General features: G+C 37.6%; 1 protein-coding gene across 1 annotated transcript; it reads right to left on the bottom strand.

The window, feature by feature from the left end:
• Positions 1–1910: 1910 nt before the first annotated feature.
• On the bottom strand, positions 1911–27517 carry LOC129268440 (peptidyl-prolyl cis-trans isomerase FKBP4-like). The gene is made up of 10 exons (XM_054905992.2): positions 27334–27517; positions 16005–16294; positions 13647–13745; positions 12147–12308; positions 10889–10957; positions 9017–9195; positions 6892–6975; positions 5718–5903; positions 3980–4219; positions 1911–3247 (listed from the first exon to the last, which is right to left on the bottom strand). The coding sequence occupies exons 2-10, from the start codon at positions 16273–16275 to the stop codon at positions 3047–3049; spliced, it is 1491 nt and encodes a 496-aa protein (XP_054761967.2). The 5' UTR covers positions 16276–16294; positions 27334–27517; the 3' UTR covers positions 1911–3046.

The following is a 27517-nucleotide window of genomic DNA, read 5'->3' on the forward strand; positions in this document are numbered from 1 at the left end:
TTTTTTTTTCCTTAAAATTAAAATTGATTGAAGGGGAAACATTTCCATATACCTTCAAGGGAGTTCCTTGACATTCGCTCCGCTCTAAATTCCAAATCGAATGACCAACTTCAACCCTGGGTTTAACACTATACCATCATAAAACTAACATAAAACAACCCTAACCACCAAGGGCCATGATACATAGGCCTGTATTCTGAAGTTGGGTTTAACTTATACAATGGTCTAACTCTCTGCTAATATTATGGAAAGCCAAACATTTCAAAATTTTGTTTACAGTGATTGCTTCTCATGTTTACTGTGCTCTTTACTAATTCTTTAATGGTGAAGACAACTGTCATACTTATCCTTCCCAGGCAGTTGATAATGTTTTGGGAGTCAAATGAGCTGATACATTGAACCTCTCCTGTTAGAGATTTATGTAACAACTGGCTTTCCATAGTTAAACCGCAACTTAAAACCAGAGTTTAAATGAAACCCGACTTCAGAATACGGGCCATATTCTGCACTCTGGTCTCAAGTTGTGACACAAATCTCTAATTGTACAGGGCGCCGTTTCACAAAGCTGTTCGTAAGTTAAGAGCAACTTTAAAAACGACTGGTGATCATTTCTTGTGGTAAATGGTATACACCAAAATGTTCATTGGCAATGGTTTAGTGCGTAAAAAAGGTTCACTCTTAAAGTTGCTCTTAAAGGAGAATGAAACCCTAGAAACCAGCTGAATCCATATCAAAGAGAAAAATCAAAGAAACATATTGTTGAAAGTTTGAGGAAGATTGAATGAATAATAAGAAAGTTATGAGCATTTGAAAGACGAGATCACTAATGCCATGTAGATCCTCCCATTGGCAGTGCGACCAAGATCTGTGATGTCACACACGTACAACTCCCTCATTACTTTAGTACTTATTTCACTTACTAGTATATTCTCACTTTTATAGAGTCTATCACAAGGTGAGGTGTTCTCTTTATGAGAGGACAAGTACAGAGGTTTCACAACATTATATCATTGATGAATCGTTTGTCATATGATTAGACTGAGCAAAAAGAGATGTTTTGGGGTATATTTTCAGTGTCCAAAAGGGGAGAATTGTTCATCTGTGACATCACAGATCTTGGTCGCATTGCCAATGGGAGGATCTCCATAGCATTAGTGATCTCGACATTCAAATGCTCATAACTCTTCTATTGCTAGTCCTATTTTACTCAAACTGTTGTTGATCTTATTCTTTGATTTTTCTGCTTTCACAAAAGCTAACTTGCTCCAAGAGTTTCATTCTCCTTTAATTTAAAACAGCTTTATGAAACTGCTCCCTGGTTTGATTTATCAGCTTACTGTCTATTCAGATCATTCAGAACTTGTGGAATAATAAGTGAATTAGTTTTACTTGCCGTTATAACGTGTTTCTACTTATGTTTATTTCTCCTTTTGTCGTCCTGTTTTTTTTTCCGTTTGATTTAACTCTTATTTTGTTTTGTCTTGTTCTGTGTGTTATCTTGTTCTTTTTAATCTATTCAGTAAGTCTCCGTAGGCAAATAGCAACCATTGCGTCTCTCTCTCTCTCTCCTATTTTCTCTTCCTTGAGGGAGGTTCACATTATACAAGCTATGCTTTTGAGTGAATCTCCCATTTCCACAGATACCTTTTTTCTGTTTAAATTATATTTATTTTTACAAGTTAGTTATCATTGATGTTGTTAAATATAATTATAATGACAATGATTTGTATCGTAAAATAATTGTTATAAATTTATGAAAATGATTTGTATCAATATTTTTGTCATTTATGTTGGAAATAAATCTGAATCTTAACTTCACGATCGAAAGTGTCTAGTCTTTCCCTTGTAGTCTATTTGCTACAGGTCGTGTGTCATACAAAAGCAAAGAAGAATATGTGATTGCACAATGCTCAATTTGCTGGACATTTATTATTCAATTCTCACGTTATTTCATAACAATAGCATCAACATGTGTACATAATTGGGCTTTCTCCAATTGATTTTAAATGTTTTACAGTTTGACATATGCCTGCTAGCCAGGCTCAAACATACCACAGACGTCACTTGTTCCACAAGTAATGAATGCCAAGCATAAGAACAATGTACTGTAAACAGTAATTTTAGAACAGGGCAAGTGTTGATTACATGTACCGGTAGATCATATTAACCCTTTGAACCAGATACAATGTAGGCCTGAATGCCTAGCAGTGAACTTGCAAATACCCGATAGGCCGGAATACCGTCCTGAGCCTAGTGACTTATCAAACATGGGTCCTAAATGTCAGGTGATCTTTTCAAAATGACATCTTTCTAGTACATAAGTGTAGGGATATTTAGTTGATAATTTCAGTCAAGGTTAGGGTTAGGAAATAAGGAAAATCACTACATGGGTCATGACATGCTCCCTAGGACCCAACTAACCAAGGTCCAGGAACTTCAAATGATGTACTGTAACAAGTCTACCAATTCTAACCGTCTCGTCACATCTTGAAGTTTATCCAGCATTCACACTTTGGCATAACAAGCATAAGAGAAGTGTTTGTTCACCAGTCTTTCAAATCCTGACATTCAATCATTCTTTCTTGGGTTTTTCATTTCCTCCATCAACAAACTCTCCTCTTTAACAAGTCTTTTCAAATACTGACATTCAAAAATGCGTCTGTCATTGTTCATCCCCTCCATCAACAAACGCTTTATGTTTAACAAGTCTGTCAAATCCTGACACTCAACCACGCTTTGCTGATTATTCATTCTCCTCATCAACAAATTCTTAGGTTTAAACAAATCCAGGCAATCATGCTTCCCTAATTGTTGAGTTTCCTCCATCAGTGAACTCTCATGTTTAACAAGTCTTTCACATCCTGATATTCAACCACGCTTCGCTGATTGTTCATTCCCTCCATCAACCAATTCTTATCTTTTAATAAAAAAATCAAGTCTTTCAAATCTTGATATTCAACCACGCTTCGCTGATTGTTCGTTCCCTCCATCAACCAATTCTTATCTTTTAATAAAAAAATCAAGTCTTTCAAATCTTGACATTCATTCATGCTTCCATTGCTTGTTCCTTCCCTTCATCCTCTGTTGACAGACTCTCCTTTGTGTCATCCTCCATCTGTTCTCCCCCTTCCGACGAGACTCCGTTCTCCTCCTCCTCCTCTGGCGTGGTCTTCTCTCCTTTCTTTTCTGCATCACTGAAGACACCAACTTTTAAATCACCCTGAGCTCTCTCCCTTGCAAGCTTTTCCTTCAGAATGGAAGAAAAAGAGAAAAATGAAAAAAAAATTAAAGGTTGGCATAGAACCTTACATTCCACTTGTTATCAGGCTGGGCATTTTCAGCTACGCTATGTTCCCTTGAGATCTTGGCTGACGACGGCACCAACAAATCAGCACATAAGCCCTTCATTTACAAAAAAAATAAAACCCATACTAAAATGGTTCCATACAGCTGTCTCATACAGTATACAAATAGCGAATAGGCATGAGTGCGATGGTGCGAGAATTCGCATGAGGTGAAAGAAAGATGCTCTATTCAACAAGGCATTAGCTGAGTTGGATAGAGTGTTTCTTTCTTTCACCGAATGCGAAATCTTGCACCATTGCACGAATAAGAATATTCCCTATTTGTGTTGTACAACGCCTCGGAATCTAGCGAAAAAATGAAAAAAACAAGAGTTTTTCCCTGTAGTAATCTATGAAAAGGGAAAAAAAATATTGAAAGCGAAAAGCAATTCCCGCAAGCGCACATGATCTTGGGCAGCATTGCGCATTTAGCCAGCAGGCTATACGTGTATTGCACCTTCATTTTTTACTGAGCGCAATGAATTGAATCGTATTGTGACGTCACCTCTTAAAGCCGTGCAACGGTACATTTTTGATGGTACGTCGTGTGTGCAACGGTACGAATGTTTGACATTCAGCCTCCCATTTCCTCGCGTACAACAAGCTAAGTAACATGAAAACATGAATTCACTTACTCTTCTATCCTGATCAGCGAACCGTTGGAACATGTTTCCATAGATCTTCTTCTCCTTCTCGTGGTGCTGTTTGAGCTTCTGATTACTGACCGTCAGCTGGTTCTTGGCTGCTTTGTTCTCTGGCTCAATCTCTAGAACTTTGAGGAAGTCCAGCTTGGCCTTGTCGAACTCAGAAAGATGGATGTAGGCCTGTCCCCGACGGAAGTAGCCTTTCACGCTGGAGGACTCCAGCTCAATAGCCTATCAGAAGACAATCAATATGGAGATTTCAAAATTCTCATCAATTCAGGCTTAATTTTGATTTGTTTTAAAGTATTCTTCCATTGCTTCTTCCAGTGACATTTGCAAACAGCAGTGAAATACTTCATAAATTTAATAACTTAAAAAATTCACTGACAGAAAATATGCATACAGGTAAACAGCTTTAATGAGAACAAAATAAATCTTCTTTTCTCCTCAAATTGACAACAGTAATTAATTTTCTATTCATTTTCATACTTCGAAAATATAACATATGGATATAACACGAGTCTATCTAAATAAATGACAACAGAATGGATTTAGGTTGAAGTTGCCAATTTGCATTGTAAGTGATTATCTTGTTCTCATTACATTACCAATTTAGAGTATTGAATGATTGCATGTAGCTCAAAGTCACATGGCTTATATTCTGGACTGGCACCACATACTGAACTTAAAATTAATTTTATTCAGTACATTTTTCTCTTTCTAAACATATTCCATTTGCTATTCCTAGGATAACTAGAAACTGCATGCAAAAGTGTCTCCTAAAGGAAACAGTGACTGCTACTCATTTTCTTTGGCATTTCGAACAAATCAAAATGCTATCAGATATACATGTACATGTATGTGACCAGTCACACCAAAACCAACAATAAGTTGCCAAATATGAATTTTGATTTAGTTTGAAAAGGTACATCTTAAGCTATAAAATGATGTATAACTTGTCAAAATTGATCAACAATAGCTGTCACTTGGTTGTTGCCTGGTTTTTAAATTTAGGATCAATTTACTGATTAATATGTTGGATAACACACAAGCATTTGATTGAATTGAGAGGAATTTCAGTAAGAACTTCAAAAATAAGGGAAAAAACCAATGCTTGCAGTTCAGGGGTTCACTCAAGCATGTGAATGATGGGCTCATTGTGCAAACTCAATGAAACTTTCAAGCAATCTGCAAAAACTTGTGCCAAAGAAACTCATGTATCTGCTTTCCTATTCAACTTTGAAAATTGAAATTTTGACAGTTATGAAGAATAAGGATTACTCTTTCACATAAGCTTATTTTATAAATTTTGATCTTCCCTAGAGACTGTTGCATAAAAAACCTCTGGTAATGTTTGTTTACTTTAAAGTTATTTATTTGCCAGAGTATTTTATGGAAAGTTTTATGCAACAGGCCCCTGGACACTTATTGTTGGTTTCGAGTTGGATAATAAGGACAATAAAACAAAAGAATTCTACATAATAAAATAGTCAAACGTTGACAGAATGAAAAAAAATATATGATTTTCATTGTCATCTAAACAGCTGTTTCACATGTATTTTGACTTGTGCCTAATTAAATTTTTTTTTAATCCATTAAATATTTTTCGAGTTATTGCGTGGAAACCAAGTGGGGGCACGGACGGATGGACAGGGGCAAAGCTTAATGCCCTCTCCGGACTTCGTCTGCGGGGGCATAACAAACATGAAAATAAATATATGGGACTGACCCTATTACAATGACTGACAGCCTCAAAGAACTCTTCAGCCTTGATCGCTGCCATGGCAACGTTGAGGTTTGCCGCGAGCTGCATCGCCTCTGACTTCTTCTTCTGCTCCTCGTCTGTGATGGTTTCTGTCTCCAGATAGGTGATGATTTTCTTCCATTGCTTGATGGCCTCTTGGTATTTTCCTTGCTGATGAAAAAAAATATATAAATTAGATAATTTTATGAAAAAAGAAGAAATTTGCAATTGAAAAAGAGGAATTACATGTACAAGTGGAAATTAACTGACATTAAACCAAGACGGATTAAACCAGGCAAGATATGACTAAGTCAGATCAGTCCACATAGAATAAGATTAATTTTGGATACATCGCAAGAGATCAGAGAGAGTGGAGTTAGACTGAGTTTAGTTATAGGCCAAGAGGGATTAAAGAAAGTGGGATTGATCAGAATGGGACTAGACTGTGTGTGATTAGTGAAGTAGAAAATGAGACTAAAATATACACCAAGTATGATCAGCGCAAGTGGGATTAGACCTTGTATGATTAGTTGAGTGGGTTTAGACAAAGAGAAGGTACCTGAGAATGATTTTTGAAGAGGGGCTGCGGGTTTGGTTAGAAAAAAAAGGGTTTTCAGTCAAAAATGAAGGTGAGTTTTGTTTAAAAAATATTGACAAGCAAGAAAAAAAAAGAAGAGGGTTTTGGCTCCAAAATAGAGGTGATTTTGGACTAATTTTTTACATCCTAGCGTACTAACCTGATTTCCAGGTGGTGTTATTAATGGCATTATACATGAAGCAACCCCAGAAAAATCTTGGGAGGAGCCTACAGCACCCCCGATTAACAAGGCAGGGCGCGTCGTGGTCTAGTGGTTCTGACTCTCGCCTTTCAAACAGAGGGTCGCGGGTTTGAATCCTAGCCATGCCGTGATTTCCTTCAGCAAGAAATTTGTCCACACTGTGCTGCACTCGACCCAGGTGAGGTAAATGGGTACCGGCAGGAAGTAATTCCTCAAAAAGCTGTGCGCACCAGAATCGGTAGACTAGCTTAGCCGGGGTAATATAGGAGCGCCTTGAGCACCTAGCAAGGTGGATACGTGCGCTATACAAATCCTATATTATTATCATTTATTATTATTAGACCAAGTATCAATTCCAGAAAGTAATCAGACAGGCCTACCTTGAAATAATTAGTTCCTTTGGCCTTGACGATCTCAGATTGTTCAATCTTCTCGCTGACATCCATCTCCCACGGTTCCTTTGCCTGTAGTAACAAACAAGGTTAAACATCTCTTATTTCAGTTCTAGTCGTATCAGGGAATTCCCCTCAACAGGTACTTTAATCAAGGTCGCATATATAAACTAGATCGATTCTTGACTGCACACAGTTGAAATTTATGCCTCTACCATGGACAGATTTGAACTACATGTATACTCAATTCTGATATTGCATCAAATGTATCTAATCAAATCGATTGCTATTCTCAGTCTATAAAGGTCATGTCCACCCAAGAAAAATGTTGATTTGAATAAATAGAGAAAAATCAAACAAGTATAACGCTGAAAATTTCTTCAAATCGGTTGTAAAATAAGAAAGTTATGACATTTTAAACTTTCCCTTATTTTTCACAAAACAGTGATATGCACAATTCAGTAACATGCAAATGAGACAGTCGATGATGTCCCTCACTCACTATTTCTTTTGTTTTTTATTGTTTGAATTATACAATGTTTCATTTTTTTAAAGATTTGACAATAAGGACCAACTTGACTGAACCATATACATGTATTAGTCAATGTTAGTTCCACATGTTCAGGGAGGAATGAATCATTGTTTCACTTGGCATTGAGGAGAAAATTAGAATATTTCATATTTCAGATAAAAAAATACAAAAGAAATAGTGAGTGGATGATGTCATCAGTCTCCTCATTTGCATACCGACCAGGATGTGCATATAACTGTTTTGTGAAATTAAGCGAAAGTTTAAATGTCATAACTTTCTTATTTAACATCCGATTTTGATGAAATGTTCAGTGTTATGCTTGTTGGATTTTTCTCTTTTTATTCAAATCAACTTATTTGGGGGTGGACTTGTCCTTTAAAGAAAATAACATTTAAAACGTAGATGTATGTAGCATGACATGCAGACCTGCCAACCTCTGGGAATGAAAAACTGTACATGTATTCTGTGATACAAAAAACTATATTTTCCCCCCAAAAAGTGTATTTCATAATAAAATGCTTGGCGCACTCGCTCATCGCGGCGCTCAAGCTGCACGCAAGCTAAAATGCGCACTGCTCTTGCAGATGAAAAAAAAATTATTAAAACCTGTGTATATCTTCACCCTGGTTTTAACAAAATGATTGAAAAAAAAAACAAGTTACCTGAAATTACATTGATCTAATAACCATATTTGTGTACGTTTTATGAAATAGAGACATATAGAGATGATTTTTCTCAATAAATTACGATTTTGTTAAAAAAAAAATAATAATAAATAAATAAATAAATCGAATAACAAAAAATATATTTTTTAAAAGAAAAAACGTACTGCCGTATTTTGGTTGCAAAAACGTACTAAATACGGCTAAAACGTACTGGTTGGCAGGTCTGGACATGTACAGTCACAAAAAAAAAAATGGAAAGCCAAGTGGGGTTCACCTCTATCTTTAATCAAACCATTTCAAATTAATTATTAACAGACACAGGAACGAGAGGTTGTGAGTTTGATGACATGTAATTTCACAAAGACTTGAACTAATGGCACCTCCAGCCTTCTAGTCAGATGTTCGGCATGATTGAATGGGGAAGGGTTTATAACAATAATAATAATAATGTGACTTATAAAGCACCAAATCCACTCTGTAGAGTGCTCAAGGCCCATAAAGAGCCAAGAGCTATTAACAAGAGCTAATAAAAAACGATTTATGCAAGTTCCGCTTAAAAATCAGCTATAATGATTAAAAAATTGGCTTTTATATAGCACAATATCAATCTACGACTGCAGAAAGAACTTCACAAATTATTATTACCTGGTCACTGGATTCATAGCTTTTTTAGCAGCCTGTTAGGCGCACACTTGCTAAACCAACCACAATGACGGTTGTTCCCTACCAGTACCCAATTAGCACCTGTGTGTGAGTGGCAAAGCGTGGAGTGAGGCCTTGCCAAAGGACGCTGGGCCATGGTGGGATTCGTCGCTACACTACGGCGCTTCATGCAAACAGATGAAATGACTCCCTGGGCAAATAAGAGTTATCATATATTTCATTATTATACACTAGTGAATAAAGGATGATTCACCTTTTCAAATTTCGCGAGTGTGACTTCATACGTTACATCAGCATTTCCTGGAATGTTGTATTCTGCATTGCCCTTTGACCCGTACGCATACTTAGATTTGACCTTTAACCTTGCCTTCTCTCCCTTCTTCATTCTCTTGATGGCGATTTCCAGTCCTTCCACGATTCCTGCATCATTACCTAAGAAAACAAGTTATGATGCAAGTCAGAATAAAATCAGAGGAATTGGGGTATTAATAATCCGGTAGTAGTCACTGATCAGCAAACAGCAGAGAGACTGGTTCGAATTCCACCAGTTCTAAGGTGCTTCCTGGGCCCTCTCTTACAATGAGTTGCGATTGATCTGATCAACCACAACTATGGAAGTCAAGCAATGTCAACATCTAAAATGCATGCTTATGCAAAATGTTTTCTAGATATGATGTATATTCACAGAATCATAATTTTCTTGACAATTCAGTAAAAACTATGCTTCTCTTTTTGTTTTCAAAGGACATTGTGCAATTTCCTACAGAAAAAAATTATGACAGTGATGGATTTCCACATACCTTAGGTTGTTCGGATATATCGTAACTCTTTGTTAGACGAGGGCGCTGATATATTTTTTAGATCGTACATCCAATGAGTGTGAGCCAAAAACGTATACATTATTAACCTTTTCGAGAATGCCTTCAGAATCTGATTTCTTTCAAGTTCCTGTGTACTTGATATGTTATTTCAATCTGGTATTTGTCAACAATAGAATTAAATGTTTCAATAGAAATTATTGTTACATTAAAGGTCAAGTCCACCCCAGGAAAATGCTGACTTGAATAAATAGAAAAAAATTAATCTAGCATAGTCCTGAAAATTTCATCAAAATCGGATGTAAAATAAGCAAGGTATGACATTTTAAAGTTTTGCTTATTTTTCACAAAATAGTGATATGCACAACTAGGTGAGTCAGTCGATGATGTCCATCACTCACTATTTCTTTTGTTTTTTATTGTTTGAATTATACAATATTTCATTTTATTATAGATTTGACAATAAGGACCAACTTAACTGAACCATAAAGTATTAAACAATGCTAATTCCACATGTTTAGGCAGGAATTAATTGTTGTATCACTTGACAATGAGGAGAAAATAAAAATATTTCATATTTCATACAATAAAATACAAAAGAAATAGTGAGTGGATGACGTCATAGTCTCCTCACTTGCATACCAGCCAGGATGTGCATATAACTATTTTGTGAAATTAAGCGAATCTTTAAAATGTCACAACTTTCTTATTTTACATCCGACTTTGATGAAATTTTCAGTGTCATGCTTGTTGGATTTTTCTCTTTTTATTCAAATCGACTTTGTGTTGGGGTGGACTTGTCCTTTAATGTACCATCAATTAAAGACATGCTGGATTCAGACTTGAATTTCACCTTCCAAGTCATATTTTCAAGTTTGAAATTCAAAACTTTATGTGAGAATGCAGAGGAAATTCTTTTCTGTCTGTCTCCATTGAATGATACAATGGCCTCTCTACCTATCATCTAATACATATTGATTTCTTTTTAGTTGCTTTGCTTCAATTTACAGCTGTTAAAGCATAAATTGTTTACCTTGACAGCCAACCACAGCTCATCGTTTAGTGTCCATTGTCACTTAAGGTTCTATTAAATATTGTTTTTACTCTAGTGTTCTAGTCATTTTGTATGAGATTTACTCCAATGAGTGCATGTCAAAAAGCTTCAGTAAGTCTGTTTTTAAGGCTATTTTATGATTTCTTTTTATTAAAATTGTGATTATAACTTTTTTTCATCATATCGTGCAGCCGTACTGATTTTATATCTTCATGAAGGTACTATCAGTCTCCCAAAACAGTTAATGCCTTACCCTCTGTGACTGTGTATTTCACCACTCTGTTCTCAAATTCCCTTCCATCGTACGATCCAATGATGTGTGCTATGGTATCAATGAAAAGAGAAAAACAACAGATATTAATCTACTTCATTCCTTCTACATTTTCTTACCTTCTGAGGACGGAGACAATCAAACACACTGCTAATAGACCTCACTAGAAAATTCCAAGGCTGGTAGGATGTGAAAGTCATTGTACATGTAGTTTCTCCAGCACTGTGTGTGCCTCATTAGCGACTGGCTGAGATAATCCCTAGGGAATGGAGCATTTGCATACATTATATGTGGGAATGACTGAATCCGATGACTAGGGCTCCGTAACACAAAGGTTTGCAATGAATTGCAAATTGAAAGAGCTGCACTGATTGGCTCCCGGTCAGACGATGATCTTGGTATTCAGCGATTGATTGCAAACCTTTGTGCTACGGAGCCCTGGGCCCCATCTCAAAAAGAGTTACGATTGATTGGATCAATTGCAACTATGGAAAGCCAGCAAAGTCAACAGATGAAATGCATGTTCGTTAAAAAAAATTCTAGATATGAATGTATATCATAAAGTCACCGATTTCTTGACAAATTGGTGTGTCTTCCTTTGTTTAACAAAGGATATTTTGCAAATTTCCTGTAGAAAAAATTATGGTATGGGTGGATTTCCATAGAGTTACGATTGATCCAATCAATCGTTACTCTTTGTAAGACGGGGCCCAGGACATGTAAGTGCTTAGATACATACAATGTATGTTTTAAAGCGCATTTATGAATAATCTGATCATCATTATTAACAAAGACACTACAAGGGAAGTCTTGACACTTCAGCGATTTCTTGAAACGCTCAATTTTGCCCATGGGGAAGGGCGACCACTAGCGTTGAGTGATCAAACCTTCGCACAGCACATTGGCTGTGTATAAAACATATTGGAAAAATGAGGGGGTTTGGGAGAGGGCACAAGGGCGGCGCATGGAATAATTAGACCTTTTTTTCCTCAGAAACCTCTAAGATAAATCCCTTTATAATTTTTTTTTCAATTTGATTTAAAAAAATCTTAAAATATCAAAATCGCCTATTCCTTCACCCCTCCACCATTTTTCTATGTTTTGTACACAACTAAAAATGGCCCTATACAAATGTCTACTTAATCAACACTGTAGGGCGCTCTTCCCAAGCGTTTCATTACCTGCTCTATTGACAGTCCAGTCTTCCCCTTGTAGTGTCTTTGTTATCAATCTATCTTACCTTCAACTTCTGCCTCATCATTGGGAGTGTCGTATCCTTCTCCTTCTGTCACAATACGCCGAACGATCCCTTCCTCGTTATTCTCAGACAGATCCTCCCCTTTCCAGTCAAACAGCTCCACTTCAAATACTAAGGTAGAATCTGCTGGAATTTTCCCTTTACCTGGTCAAACAGATAAAAAGTAATGATTACAATTGCATACAAACTAGAATTCGCTGGAATTTTCCCTTTACGTGGTCAAATAGATAAAAAGTAAAAAATGATTACAGTTGCATACAAACTAGAATTTGCTGGAATTTTCCCTTTACCTGGTCAAAAAGATAAAAAGTAAAAAATGATTACAGTTGCATACAAACTAGAATTTGCTGGAATTTTCCCTTTACCTGGTCAAACGGATAAAAAGTAAAAATGATTAGTTGCATAAAAACTAGAATTCGCTGGAATTTTCCCTTTACCTGGTCAAACAGATAAAAAGTAAAAAATTATTACAGTTGCATACAAAGTAGAATTCGCTGGAATTTTCCCTTTACCTGGTCAAACGGATAAAAAGTAAAAAATGATTACAGTTGAATACAAACTAGAATTCGCTGGAATTTTCCCTTTACCTGGTCAAACGGATAAAAAGTAAAAAATGATTACAGTTGCATACAAAGTAGAATTCGCTGGAATTTTCCCTTTACCTGGTCAAACGGATAAAAAGTAAAAAAATGATTAAAGTTGCATACAAAGTAGAATTCGCTGGAATTTTCCCTTTACCTGGACAAACAGATAAAAAGTAATTACATGTAGTTGCATACCAACTTTCCTAATACTACAGTGTAGGTTTGCATGATATTGGTGAGTGTCTTATAATAATAACAGTCAGTTCTTGTTTAGCGCATAACACATGAATAACGTCTCTATGCACTTCTAAAGGACTTAGATATTATTACCCTGGCTGTAGCTCAAGTGAAGTCCTGAGAAGGACTGTAAACCAGGTGAGATGAGCTGAATGTGGCTTGAGCAGCGATGGTTTGAGTAGTAGCAGCCTTTCCCTTCTTCATATTACACATGGTGAACCGTAAACCTTCTCCACGTTATAAACTCCACCATGCAAACCTACAAAGTATTTATACCATTATTCAGAACTTTGATCGTTGAGTTTTTCAAGGATGGATTATTTTTTTTGGGGGGGATAGCGTGCGCCAGGCTTTTCACATGATTTTAAATACAAATGGAATATGTTCCGAGATGGTAAATCAGCTCCATTAACATAGGTCATTTTGCATGTCATAGTCATACGCATTATAACTTACAAACAGCTACCTGTATATAAAATGGTCCCAAGATCCGCTAACTCAATAAAAACAAATTAAACAAAATGTGGACTTGGACAGTATCAACACTGACTTTATAGATTAAAAAAAAAGGATTAATTTGAAGTAATGATTAATTTCTGCTTCGTTAAGGCTTAGACTTGAACCAACTTGTATGAGTTTATCACTTCATAGTCCCACTTACTTGTTTTGCCGTAAGCATATTCTGGTTTGCATGTGAATACAGCAATCTCTCCTCTTCTCATTGTAGCAACACCCATATCCCATGCTTTGATTACTTCGCCTTGAGAAGTAAAAAAAAAACAATGAAGATTAAGAAAATTGAAAAAAAAAATGAACAAAAAATAAATATTCCAAAGGTGAAATAATCAAACTTTAGACTTGGAAACCCATTCCTGCTTGAACTTTTGTATTTGTGCCTGTCCCCTTCTTTCCGTTTCTTCTTTCATGCAATACAATTACTTTTCATTAAACAGTCTATAAAGAATTTCAATTCATGACCATGAAATTCAAAATTATCAAAAAATTCTAGAAGTCAAAATTGTCAACGATCTTGTAGTATGCTAAGTAATAGAAAAGTGTTCATCATTCTGTAGGTGGTCTGTAATACAGGCTTGACGAAATGGCTTCATCAATATAAAGCAGCATGACTTGTTTCCCCATGAATGACCATTATAAAGGTAGTCTACAAACTTGTGACTGACACTTTTACCAATTAACCCTGTCTTAACTGGGCCATTTCAGACCAACATATACGGGGGAAGGGGGGGGGGGGGTCAATTTGACCACCCCCTCAGATCTCGGTCGCTGATTGCGCGATTGCCGCTAAAATTTGCACGCCCGTAGAGCCGGATGTAAACTGCAAGACTGTGTAGGAAAATTTTCAAAAAATTAATTGCTTATATTCTTTTATTAATTATGCAAATTATGAAATTTGCCCTAATTTTGTTTTTTGTGTATGTTTTTGATCTTTAACTTAATTTATATAGCAAGTAGAATGCTAATTTTTGTTGAACATATCAATTTTTACATTTCTAACAAATATCTCCCAAAAAATTGCTGAAAAAATAATTAATTTTCTATGTACCTTATTGCTTTTTTAATTATTATTTCTTTTTTTTTTCAAAGCTTCAATGAACTTTGTCGGGGACCCTTTTGCGATCATAAATAAATTAAATAAATCCATATAAATCAATTAACAAAAGTAAAAATGATACATTTATGATTTTTGGTTGAAAAAATTTACATTGACTTTGTACATATAATCATGTTTTTGAGCAATTTGGGGACTGACATGCGCTTTATAAAATATGCGCAAGACTTGAAAGTAAAAAGTCAGCGAGTGGCGTGGTAAAAAAAAATTGCGTGGCGGCGAAATTTGTCGAGGGGTCAAATTGACCCCCCCCCCAGTTTAAAAAGGGTTAAACCATGTCTAAAGCGAAGACTACATGTAAATGCCAAACTCTCTGTCTGTGTAGAGTATAGTACACAGTGGCCCATATTCTGAAATCTGGTTTTAATTAAACCGTGGTTTATAATTGTGGTTTAACTATGGAGAGCCAATTGGAGCACAAATCTCTTACAGCACACATTAAATTTACTCTCATATGACACCCAAATTGTCAATAATTGTCTAGGAATGATAAACTGAAGTATTTTTCTTCATTATGAAAGCAAAAGGAAACAAAATAGTGAACACAAGAAATATAGGCCTACAATATTAACATAATTTTGATTTTTTGGCTCCCTATGATTTTAGAACAGAGTTAGACCGTGGTCTATTAAAGTTAAACCTGACTTCAGAGTACGGGCCAAATAATTAGTCTCACTACTTCAGACTCTGCATTTGCACTTTGCAAAGTGCAACAACCAAGGGTCTGTGCATGCAGACTACTATACAGGCTGATGATTTTTGTTGTTGTAAACATCACCATGTCTAGATGATCTACATAAATTAGCCTCATTATTTTAAAATCAACTTTTTCGAAATGTCATTTCGGTAATTAAACAGTAATGAATATTGAACAACAAAAAGAATTCAGATATTTTTCAACCAATACTCCACAGAGGGACATGCACACAGCTGTTATGAAATCAAAATTACTGGTAATCTTCTTTTAGTCCCCAAATCGGCACAATCATCAATTTCTTATTCATTTTCATATTTAAAAAATAGCATAACATAATAAAAACTTATGACAAATGAATGGATTTCAGGAAAATTTGCCACTTTGCAATTTATAAAGTGATTCTGTTGTTTTTATCGCATTGCCAACTTAGATTGTACACCAGCAATGACAGTTATAACGTTTTTGATCAGGAACTGTACCGTATACACCATACTGGAAATGGTATATTTCAAAATTATTTTTCTGTACTTTTTAATCTTTCTAGCCATAGTTTTCCTTGCAGAATAATAAGAACTCTACCACTATGGGCTAACCAAGATGAACATTCATTGTAATGTCCACTAATACTAATAAATTTATTGAACTTATAATTTTCATCCAATGCAGATAAAACCGAATCCTTGGTCACAAACCTTTTCCTAGGGTGAAAGAAAACTTCTCATTCCTCGACCGACTGGAGTCAAACAAGGTCCCGTCTGTGAGACTGCCGATATAATGAACAAAAACTTTATCCCCCTTTAATGGGCGATCCTCCTCAATAGTATCACCCTCTTTCCTAATAGCCTTTAGGACTCCTCCATCGCCATTAGGGGTGACATCTTGTCCAGTTCCAAGGAGGGGATCAGGAAAGGGCTGATATTCCTCTTCTGTTGTGGTGGATGGTGCGACCTTGTCGTTCGTCATCTTCAACTCTTATTGTCGACTGAAAATTTGAGAAGGAAAACTTAATGATAAACACTTTAACCAAAGTACCTAGCCTATATGGGACATCAATTACATGTTGTGAATTGCAGGGGGAAAAAAGCAGTAATTGTGTCTCATTATTAATGTTGGCCATCTTCTTAGCCAATGCACATTATTCCTCAAAAGGACAATCTTGAATCCTACAATAAGTATAAAAAACATAGATTAAAAGTATCAAAACAAAGCATATTTCTATAGACACAGAGGCGCGTATTCTGAAGTCGGGTTCATCTTAGACCATGGTCTAAGTCTGTGCTAAAATTATGGGAAGCCCAAAGGGTCAACATTTTTATTAAGTTGTATGTTTCTTATATTTACTGTGCTATTTCCTGATTCTTCAATGGTGAAGACAAATATCTATTTATACTTTCTAGACAATTATGAATGATTTGAAAGCCAAATGCACTGAAATATGATATCTCTACTGTTAGTGATTTATGTAACAATTGGCAATCCATACCTAAACCACAACTTTAAACCTGAGGGTAAGTTAAACCCGACTTCAGAATACGGGCCAGAGTAGATGTATGAACAATAAAGTCTAACCCTCAATGAATCTGCTGTCTTCTTTTTTGTTTAGTTTGGCTGGCAACCAGTCAAGAAATTTTTGCCATTGCTATTCTGGCTTTTTTTTTCCTTTGAAAGAATAGCTTCTTTCATATTTTTCCCTTCCATTCCCCTTTCCCTTCCTTCCTCCCCTTTCAGATCCCTTTCCTTTTCCTTTCTCCCTTTTCCCCCTTATTTCCTGTTTTCTTTTCTCTTCTTTTATTTTCTGAAAATCAGTCACTGGTCACATTTTCAAGATGATAATTGATAACGATGTAAGCAAATACTTTTGTTGTATTTCAAATAAATGTTTAGTAATTGAAAAGTTGCCCAGGGACAGATAACAGGCTCCAATGCCCAGTATTCAGTCACTTTAAGGGCAAACCATTTATGAAGACCAAATATCCATTCAGTTTGATAGTAATCCACTACAAAAACATAGAGAAAAGAAATGTTCCTTTAACAGATTTTCAATAAGAAATTATAAATTGATCCAAAAGAAATTATTCTGGACAGAAAACAGGAAGGGAGCGTTTTCATCCCAGCATTCGGTCACTCTACCCACTTGTTCAATGCAACCTGCCTGCCTATAGGGAATCTACATGTAAGATCTGTGCAGTACACAAGACACATTAAAATTTGTTTAAATATCACTATTGTAACTAAAAATACTTATTTCCATATCTAAAGGTCTAATTGTTGTGATTCATTTTTCATTAGTAACCTGTGGATATTTTTTTTTTAATTCACAAGAGAGCTACAAAACTGCAATTTTGAGGATTTTGTGTGTAGGCCCTAGTAATGGAAAGTAAAATTGCATGAAAGATGTCATTCAACAATCTATTTCTAATGTATAAAAAATAATCACAAGAATTCAATACATCACAGCCAAGTTTTATGATGAAAAGTTGCACTGGAATATGACAGTGTAAAAAAAAAAAAGCATTTGTCTCAAAGAACGAGAGAAAATAAGCGAAACGTGGTAACATTGTGCTTGGTAAACCTGGGTGACCCTAGTACCCTACTCAGGGAGTCATGTAGTCCTAAGGATGTAACACTACAGAGAACAAGGCTATTTCATCATAACCTACTCAGGGAGCCATGGAGTCCTAAGGATATAACACTAGTTACAGAGAACAAGGCTATTTCATCATAACCTACTCAGGGAGTCAAGGAGTCCTAAGGATGTAACACTACAGAGAACAAGGCTATTTCATCATAACCTACTCAGGGAGCCATGGAGTCCTAAGGATGTAATAATACAGAGAACAAGGCTATTTCATCATAACCTACTCAGGGAGTCAAGGAGTCTTAAGGATGTAACACTACAGAGAACAAGGCTATTTCATCATAACCTACTCAGGGAGTCATGGAGTCCTAAGGATGTAACACTACAGAGAACAAGGCTATTTCATCATAACCTACTCAGGGAGTCATGGAGTCCTAAGGATGTATCACTACAGAGAACAAGGCTATTTCATCATAACCTACTCAGGGAGTCATGTAGTCCTAAGGATGTAACACGACAGAGAACAAGGCTATTTCATCATAACCTACTCAGGGAGTCATGGAGTCCTAAGGATGTAACACTACAGAGAACAAGGCTATTTCATCATAACCTACTCAGGGAGTCATGGAGTCCTAAGGATGTAACACTACAGAGAACAAGGCTATTTCACCACAACCTACTCAGGGAGTCATGTAGTCCTAAGGATGTAACACTACAGAGATCAAGGCTATTTCATCATAACCTACTCAGGGAGTCATGGAGTCCTAAGGATGTAACACTAGTTACAGAGAACAAGGCTATTTCATCATAACCTACTCAGGGAGTCATGGAGTCCTAAGGATGTAACACTACAGAGATCAAGGCTATTTCATCATAACCTACTCAGGGAGTCATGCAGTCCTAAGGATGTAACACTACAGAGAACAAGGCTATTTCATCATCATAACCTACTCAGGGAGTCCTAAGGATGTATCACTACAGAGAACAAGGCTATTTCATCATAACCTACTCAGGGAGTCATGGAGTCCTAAAGATGTAACACTACAGAGAACAAGGCTATTTCATCATAACCTACTCAGGGAGTCATGGAGTCCTAAGGATGTAACACTACAGAGAACAAGGCTATTTCATCATAACCTACTCAGGGAGTCATGTAGTCCTAAGGATGTAACACTACAGAGAACAAGGCTATTTCATCATAACCTACTCAGGGAGTCATGGAGTCCTAAGGATGTAACACTACAGAGATCAAGGCTATTTCATCATAACCTACTCAGGGAGTCATGGAGTCCTAAGGATGTAACACTAGTTACAGAGAACAAGGCTATTTCATCATCACAACCTACTCAGGGAGTCCTAAGGATGTAACACTACAGAGAACAAGGCTATTTCATCATAACCTACTCAGGGAGTCATGTAGTCCTAAGGATGTAACACTACAGAGAACAAGGCTATTTCATCATAACCTACTCAGGGAGTCATGGAGTCCTAAGGATGTAACACTACAGAGAACAAGGCTATTTCATCATAACCTACTCAGGGAGTCATGGAGTCCTAAGGATGTAACACTACAGAGAACAAGGCTATTTCATCATAACCTACTCAGGGAGCCATGGATCCTAAGGATGTAACACTACAGAGAACAAGGCTATTTCATCACAACCTACTCAGGGAGTCATGTAGTCCTAAGGATGTAACACTACAGAGAACAAGGCTATTTCATCATAACCTACTCAGGGAGTCATGGAGTCCTAAGGATGTAACACTAGTTACAGAGAACAAGGCTATTTCATCATAACCTACTCAGGGAGTCATGTAGTCCTAAGGATGTAACACTACAGAGAACAAGGCTATTTCATCATAACCTACTCAGGGAGTCATGGAGTCCTAAGGATGTAACACTACAGAGAACAAGGCTATTTCATCATAACCTACTCAGGGAGTCATGGAGTCCTAAGGATGTAACACTACAGAGAACAAGGCTATTTCATCTTAACCTACTCAGTGAGTCATGGAGTCCTAAGGATGTAACACTACAGAGAACAAGGCTATTTCATCATAACCTACTCAGGGAGTCATGGAGTCCTAAGGATGTAACACTACAGAGAACAAGGCTATTTCATCATAACCTACTCAGTGAGTCATGGAGTCCTAAGGATGTAACACTACAGAGATCAAGGCTATTTCATCATAACCTACTCAGGGAGTCATGGAGTCCTAAGGATGTAACACTACAGAGAACAAGGCTATTTCATCATACCCTACTCAGGGAGTCATGGAGTCCTAAGGATGTAACACTACAGAGAACAAGGCTATTTCATCATAACCTACTCAGTGAGTCATGTAGTCCTAAGGATGTAACACTACAGAGAACAAGGCTATTTTATCATACCCTACTCAGGGAGTCATGGAGTCCTAAGGATGTAACACTACAGAGAACAAGGCTATTTCATCATAACCTACTCAGGGAGTCATGGAGTCCTAAGGATGTAACACTACAGAGAACAAGGCTATTTCATCATAACCTACTCAGGGAGTCATGTAGTCCTAAGGATGTAACACTACAGAGAACAAGGCTATTTCATCATAACCTACTCAGGGAGTCAAGGAGTCCTAAGGATGTAACACTACAGAGAAGAAGGCTATTTCATCATAACCTACTCAGGGAGTCATGGAGTCCTAAGGATGTAACACTACAGAGAACAAGGCTATTTCATCATAACCTACTCAGGGAGTCATGTAGTCCTAAGGATGTAACACTACAGAGAACAAGGCTATTTCATCATACCCTACTCAGGGAGTCATGGAGTACTAAGGATGTAACACTAGTTACAGAGAACAAGGCTATTTCATCATAACCTACTCAGGGAGTCATGTAGTCCTAAGGATGTAACACTACAGAGAACAAGGCTATTTCATCATAACCTACTCAGGGAGTCATGGAGTCCTAAGGATGTAACACTACAGAGAACAAGGCTATTTCATCACAACCTACTCAGGGAGTCATGGAGTCCTAAGGATGTAACACTACAGAGAAGAAGGCTATTTCATCATAACCTACTCAGTGAGTCATGGAGTCCTAAAGATGTAACACTACAGAGAACAAGGCTATTTCATCATAACCTACTCAGGGAGTCATGGAGTACTAAGGATGTAACACTACAGAGAACAAGGCTATTTCATCATAACCTACTCAGGGAGTCATGGAGTCCTAAGGATGTAACACTACAGAGAACAAGGCTATTTCATCATAACCTACTCAGGGAGTCATGGAGTCCTAAGGATGTAACACTACAGAGAACAAGGCTATTTCATCATAACCTACTCAGGGAGTCATGGAGTCCTAAGGATGTAACACTACAGAGAACAAGGCTATTTCATCATAACCTACTCAGGGAGTCATGGAGTCCTAAGGATGTAACACTACAGAGAACAAGGCTATTTCATCATACCCTACTCAGGGAGTCATGGAGTCCTAAGGATGTAACACTACAGAGATCAAGGCTATTTCATCATAACCTACTCAGGGAGTCATGGAGTCCTAAGGATGTAACACTACAGAGAACAAGGCTATTTCATCATAACCTACTCAGTGAGTCATGGAGTCCTAAAGATGTAACACTACAGAGAACAAGGCTATTTCATCATAACCTACTCAGGGAGTCATGGAGTCCTAAGGATGTAACACTACAGAGAACAAGGCTATTTCATCATAACCTACTCAGGGAGTCATGGAGTCCTAAGGATGTAACACTACAGAGAACAAGGCTATTTCATCATAACCTACTCAGGGAGTCATGGAGTCCTAAGGATGTAACACTACAGAGAACAAGGCTATTTCATCATAACCTACTCAGGGAGTCAAGGAGTCCTAAGGATGTAACACTACAGAGAAGAAGGCTATTTCATCATAACCTACTCAGGGAGTCATGGAGTCCTAAGGATGTAACACTACAGAGAACAAGGCTATTTCATCATAACCTACTCAGGGAGTCATGGAGTCCTAAAGATGTAACACTACAGAGAACAAGGCTATTTCATCATAACCTACTCAGGGAGTCATGGAGTCCTAAGGATGTAACACTACAGAGAACAAGGCTATTTCATCATAACCTACTCAGGGAGTCATGGAGTCCTAAGGATGTAACACTACAGAGAACAAGGCTATTTCATCATAACCTACTCAGGGAGTCATGGAGTCCTAAGGATGTAACACTACAGAGAACAAGGCTATTTCATCATAACCTACTCAGGGAGTCATGGAGTCCTAAGGATGTAACACTACAGAGAACAAGGCTATTTCATCATAACCTACTCAGGGAGTCATGGAGTCCTAAGGATGTAACACTACAGAGAACAAGGCTATTTCATCATACCCTACTCAGGGAGTCATGGAGTCCTAAGGATGTAACACTTCAGAGAACAAGGCTATTTCATCATAACCTACTCAGGGAGTCATGGAGTCCTAAGGATGTAACACTACAGAGAACAAGGCTATTTCATCATAACCTACTCAGGGAGTCATGGAGTCCTAAGGATGAAACACTACAGAGAACAAGGCTATTTCATCATAACCTACTCAGGGAGTCATGGAGTCCTAAGGATGTAACACTACAGAGAACAAGGCTATTTCATCATAACCTACTCAGGGAGTCATGGAGTCCTAAGGATGTAACACTACAGAGAACACGGCTATTTCATCATAACCTACTCAGGGAGTCATGGAGTCCTAAGGATGTAACACTACAGAGAACAAGGCTATTTCATCATAACCTACTCAGGGAGTCATGGAGTCCTAAGGATGTAACACTACAGAGAACAAGGCTATTTCATCATAACCTACTCAGGGAGTCATGGAGTCCTAAGGATGTAACACTACAGAGAACAAGGCTATTTCATCATAACCTACTCAGGGAGTCATGGAGTCCTAAGGATATAACACTAGTTACAGAGAACAAGGCTATTTCATCATAACCTACTCAGGGAGTCAAGGAGTCCTAAGGATGTAACACTACAGAGAACAAGGCTATTTCATCATAACCTACTCAGGGAGTCATGGAGTCCTAAGGATGTAACACTACAGAGAACAAGGCTATTTCATCATAACCTACTCAGGGAGTCATGGAGTCCTAAGGATGTAACACTACAGAGAACAAGGCTATTTCATCATAACCTACTCAGGGAGTCATGGAGTCCTAAGGATGTAACACTACAGAGAACAAGGCTATTTCATCATAACCTACTCAGGGAGTCATGGAGTCCTAAGGATGTAACACTACAGAGAACAAGGCTATTTCATCATACCCTACTCAGGGAGTCATGGAGTCCTAAGGATGTAACACTACAGAGAACAAGGCTATTTCATCATAACCTACTCAGGGAGTCAAGGAGTCCTAAGGATGTATCACTACAGAGAACAAGGCTATTTCATCATAACCTACTCAGGGAGTCATGGAGTCCTAAGGATGTAACACTACAGAGAACAAGGCTATTTCATCATAACCTACTCAGGGAGTCATGGAGTCCTAAGGATGTAACACTACAGAGAACAAGGCTATTTCATCATAACCTACTCAGGGAGTCATGGAGTCCTAAGGATGTAACACTACAGAGAACACGGCTATTTCATCATAACCTACTCAGGGAGTCATGGAGTCCTAAGGATGTAACACTACAGAGAACAAGGCTATTTCATCATAACCTACTCAGGGAGTCATGGAGTCCTAAGGATGTAACACTACAGAGAACAAGGCTATTTCATCATAACCTACTCAGGGAGTCATGGAGTCCTAAGGATGTAACACTACAGAGAACAAGGCTATTTCATCATAACCTACTCAGGGAGTCATGGAGTCCTAAGGATATAACACTAGTTACAGAGAACAGGGCTATTTCATCATAACCTACTCAGGGAGTCAAGGAGTCCTAAGGATGTAACACTACAGAGAACAAGGCTATTTCATCATAACCTACTCAGGGAGTCATGGAGTCCTAAGGATGTAACACTACAGAGAACAAGGCTATTTCATCATAACCTACTCAGGGAGTCATGGAGTCCTAAGGATGTAACACTACAGAGAACAAGGCTATTTCATCATAACCTACTCAGGGAGTCATGGAGTCCTAAGGATGTAACACTACAGAGAACAAGGCTATTTCATCATAACCTACTCAGGGAGTCATGGAGTCCTAAGGATGTAACACTACAGAGAACAAGGCTATTTCATCATACCCTACTCAGGGAGTCATGGAGTCCTAAGGATGTAACACTACAGAGAACAAGGCTATTTCATCATAACCTACTCAGGGAGTCAAGGAGTCCTAAGGATGTATCACTACAGAGAACAAGGCTATTTCATCATAACCTACTCAGGGAGTCATGGAGTCCTAAGGATGTAACACTACAGAGAACAAGGCTATTTCATCATAACCTACTCAGGGAGTCATGGAGTCCTAAGGATGTAACACTAGTTACAGAGAAACAAGGCTATTTCATCATAACCTACTCAGGGAGTCATGGAGTCCTAAGTGACCCTGCCCAGAATTTTGTCACGTGACATTTTGCTGTATTTTTCCTCAGATCTTTTCAACCTCTATCCTCTGGCATTACCTTCTTCATCCTCCTCCTCTCTTTGTCTCTGCTTGAGACTTAAAATTTACCTTGTTTTGGCAACATTGACTGGAAAGGTCCACTCTCTCAGTCTCAGACAGAACTTCAGAAGCTTAAAAATTTCACCCAACTGCGAGATTCGCCGATATCCGCGCTTTGTTTGGAGAAAGGGAAACTAGATATAGTTCTATCTACAAGTACAAGTGCCTTGGCTCTGTGATGACAATATCTTTTATTATTATACTATTATTATTATAATAATATTTATAATCACGTATTAAATCTTAGTGTTAAATAATAATTTGTATCTATAAATTGTTCTTCAAAATGGCATTTTGTAACATCGCTAATCGAATGTACATCATAACGAAGCGGTACAAGGGTCAGACCTATTGTATTTGCTTTGTTGACAAACGGATCGCGGGATCTACACGAGATCGGTCTGGTAAGAAACCTTAAAATTTTCACTTTTGTATTAACCAATTTTTGGAACCTTCATACGCATTAGGCGTTTGAAGGTTCAAATATCAATAAAATTCACCCGTACAAACCGATTTCACCCTCTATGGATTTCCTAGGGAAATCCATCCGGGTGAATAGGTCTCGCTTCTGTGTCTATGGGAAGAGTGTCAAGGCTCCATGATGAAGAAGTATATGTCAAAATATTAAAAAAACATCATCATGGAGTCCTCAAGCCAAGCTTCCAAAGGCTATGTAGATTCCCCACGGCACAGGCAGAGTAGTTGCAGTCAACAAGTGCCGTGGTAACTAGTACGACTAGCCTAGCCCTAGATCTACGACGCAGTGTTTGGACCACTCTTCCCAAAATGTTTACTTTTTCCAGGAAAGGTTAGGGAAATATAGGAGCGCCTTGAGCACCTAACAAGGTGGATACGTGCGCAATATAAATACCGGTACCCTATATTATTATTATTAAATAAAAAAATTCCAGGAAATTTCAGGAAATCCAAAAATGACAATTAAACAGAGCAACTATTAATATTCAGGTTATATTTAAATAATTTTTTACCTCCATATGAAGTCAAAATTTTCCGCTCGCGCTCCACGCTCACATTTGTAATTTTGTTCCTATTTTCAAAGAGGGCTTGAACCAAAAAATGTTAAATTCCTTGATTTGGCCACCTGGACCAAATTTAGGCATGTTGTTATTGTTAGTCAGCAGGTCAGTGTTAGGCTTGATGTATTAGTGCCCGATTTTTGTTTTATTCAAACTTGAAAATTCCAGGAAATATCTATGAATTTCATGAAATTTGGGATTCAGTCTCGGGAAATTTATGTTTGATTCAGGAGCTGTAACGTTAGGAACACTGCTGCTAGTAGTAGTAGTAGTAGTAGTAGTACTGAGTGCTAGTCTACGACGTCTCAACGTAAATCATAATTCATATTCCAAGGCTCCACATTAACTTTTTTTGGTGGTGGCCCGTTCGGGCCACCAAAACCTTCAAATCATTTTTTTTGGTGGCCCGATATTAAAGTTTGGTGGCCCGAAAAATATAAAGAAAAACATTAAAAATGAATAAACGGGTATAAATGGTTTAACCACTGTCAAAAAAATGAAAGAAAATAATAAGACGGCAAAAAAAGTGTGAGAAAATTCCTTCCCTAAATTTGCCAAAATGTTGGAAAAATTCACATTTCATATTAATGAAATGCCTTCCCAATGTATTTACTTTCTCAAGAGTTGTTTAAGAAGTAATTTATAAACAAGAAAGAAAGTAACTGTCTGTTTTTTTTTGGCTAGAAAAGACCGGAAAAGACACAGCTACGAAAGAAACCAAGTAACAACATACATACAAATGCACATATGGGACTGTGATGTACTCACCTATGTGTTTTTATGTGTATTATTTTCATTTGGAAATCGGTCTTTTTGAGTCAAAAGAGAGTTTATGATTCCTCTTTTTAATGCTTGCAAATAATCAGGATACACCAGATTTTAGCAAAAAGGTCTGTAGAAGGGCATTTCATTGGTGTAAAATGTGACTTTGACTTGGATTTTCACAGTTCTGTGGAAGATTTCTTAGCAGCAACATTTCGTATTGCAGCTCCCTGAGTCTGAATAGGCTGCTAACGCACAGCTGCCTCAAGCATGCAAAGCTCACGCCAGCCGGCCGCGCCGGCCGGATAAAAGCTACTTAATGCTATATAGCGGTAGGCCAACTTTGTGTGTGTGTTTGTGTGTAGATCAACAAAAAGGGCGCACGACGAACTGGCTTGCAATTTGAACTGTAGAAAGTTGATAAATGCGTGCAAAATGGGGAGAAAAATTGCGTTATTCTGAAAATTATTGGTTGCCCGATTCGGGCCACCAAAACTTAATATTTTTTCAATAATGGTTGCCCGAGGTGAATTTCTGGTGGCCCCGGGCCACCGCTAATGTCGAGCCTTGCATATTCATGACATGAATGAATGAACAAGAACTTCTTTAAAAATCTTTTCTTTTTGGTGGGGGCACATATGGAAGTCTTTCCCAAGGTACTTTTCAATTTCAGTGTGATTTAATTGATATTACAATTTATAAACAGCACGAGCCCCAGCCTGGGCCCAGGTTAAAAGTTACCCCCGCAAGTATTCACCATTTCCACCGCCTGCCCACCCACGATCTTGCGCTACGCCGTCGCAGTCGGCGGGGCTGAGCTCTGTGACTCGGGCTCTGTCTCCGAGCGTACGGTACATAAATTAAGCCAAGGCTTGCCAAATCATAATTCATGTAAATACAAACTACGAAAAGGATAAGATTAGGGGGCATAAAATACGGCCAGGCAAGGGCACGGGGTCTAATTATAAAGCTGATAAATAAACTGCAACTTACAAAAGACTAGATGGGAAATCGATGTTGAGAATGAATTCAAACTTGCTTTTCTAGATTCTAAAATGAAAGCGTCACGAAACTCTCGTAGGATAGGACTAACAGCATACCGTACGTATATACGTACGTACCGGTACTATTATAATACACACCGCAATACACACGTGCGCGTGCGCCGATCGAGTGC

This window comes from Lytechinus pictus, chromosome 9 (assembly GCF_037042905.1).
Source record: "Lytechinus pictus isolate F3 Inbred chromosome 9, Lp3.0, whole genome shotgun sequence".
Taxonomy (NCBI): Eukaryota; Metazoa; Echinodermata; class Echinoidea; order Temnopleuroida; family Toxopneustidae; genus Lytechinus; species Lytechinus pictus.

Bases quoted from the DNA above. Each gene is read 5' to 3' on its own strand.
- LOC129268440 (XM_054905992.2), bottom strand. From the start codon at position 16,275: ATGACGAACGACAAGGTCGCACCATCCACCACAACAGAAGAGGAATAT. The intron at 13,746-16,004 runs GTTTGTGACCAA...TTACTTCTCAAG, and splicing joins TTCTTTCACCCTAGGAAAAG to GCGAAGTAATCAAAGCATGG. The intron at 4,220-5,717 runs GTCAGTCCCATA...GTCTTCTGATAG, and splicing joins CTGTCAGTCATTGTAATAGG to GCTATTGAGCTGGAGTCCTC.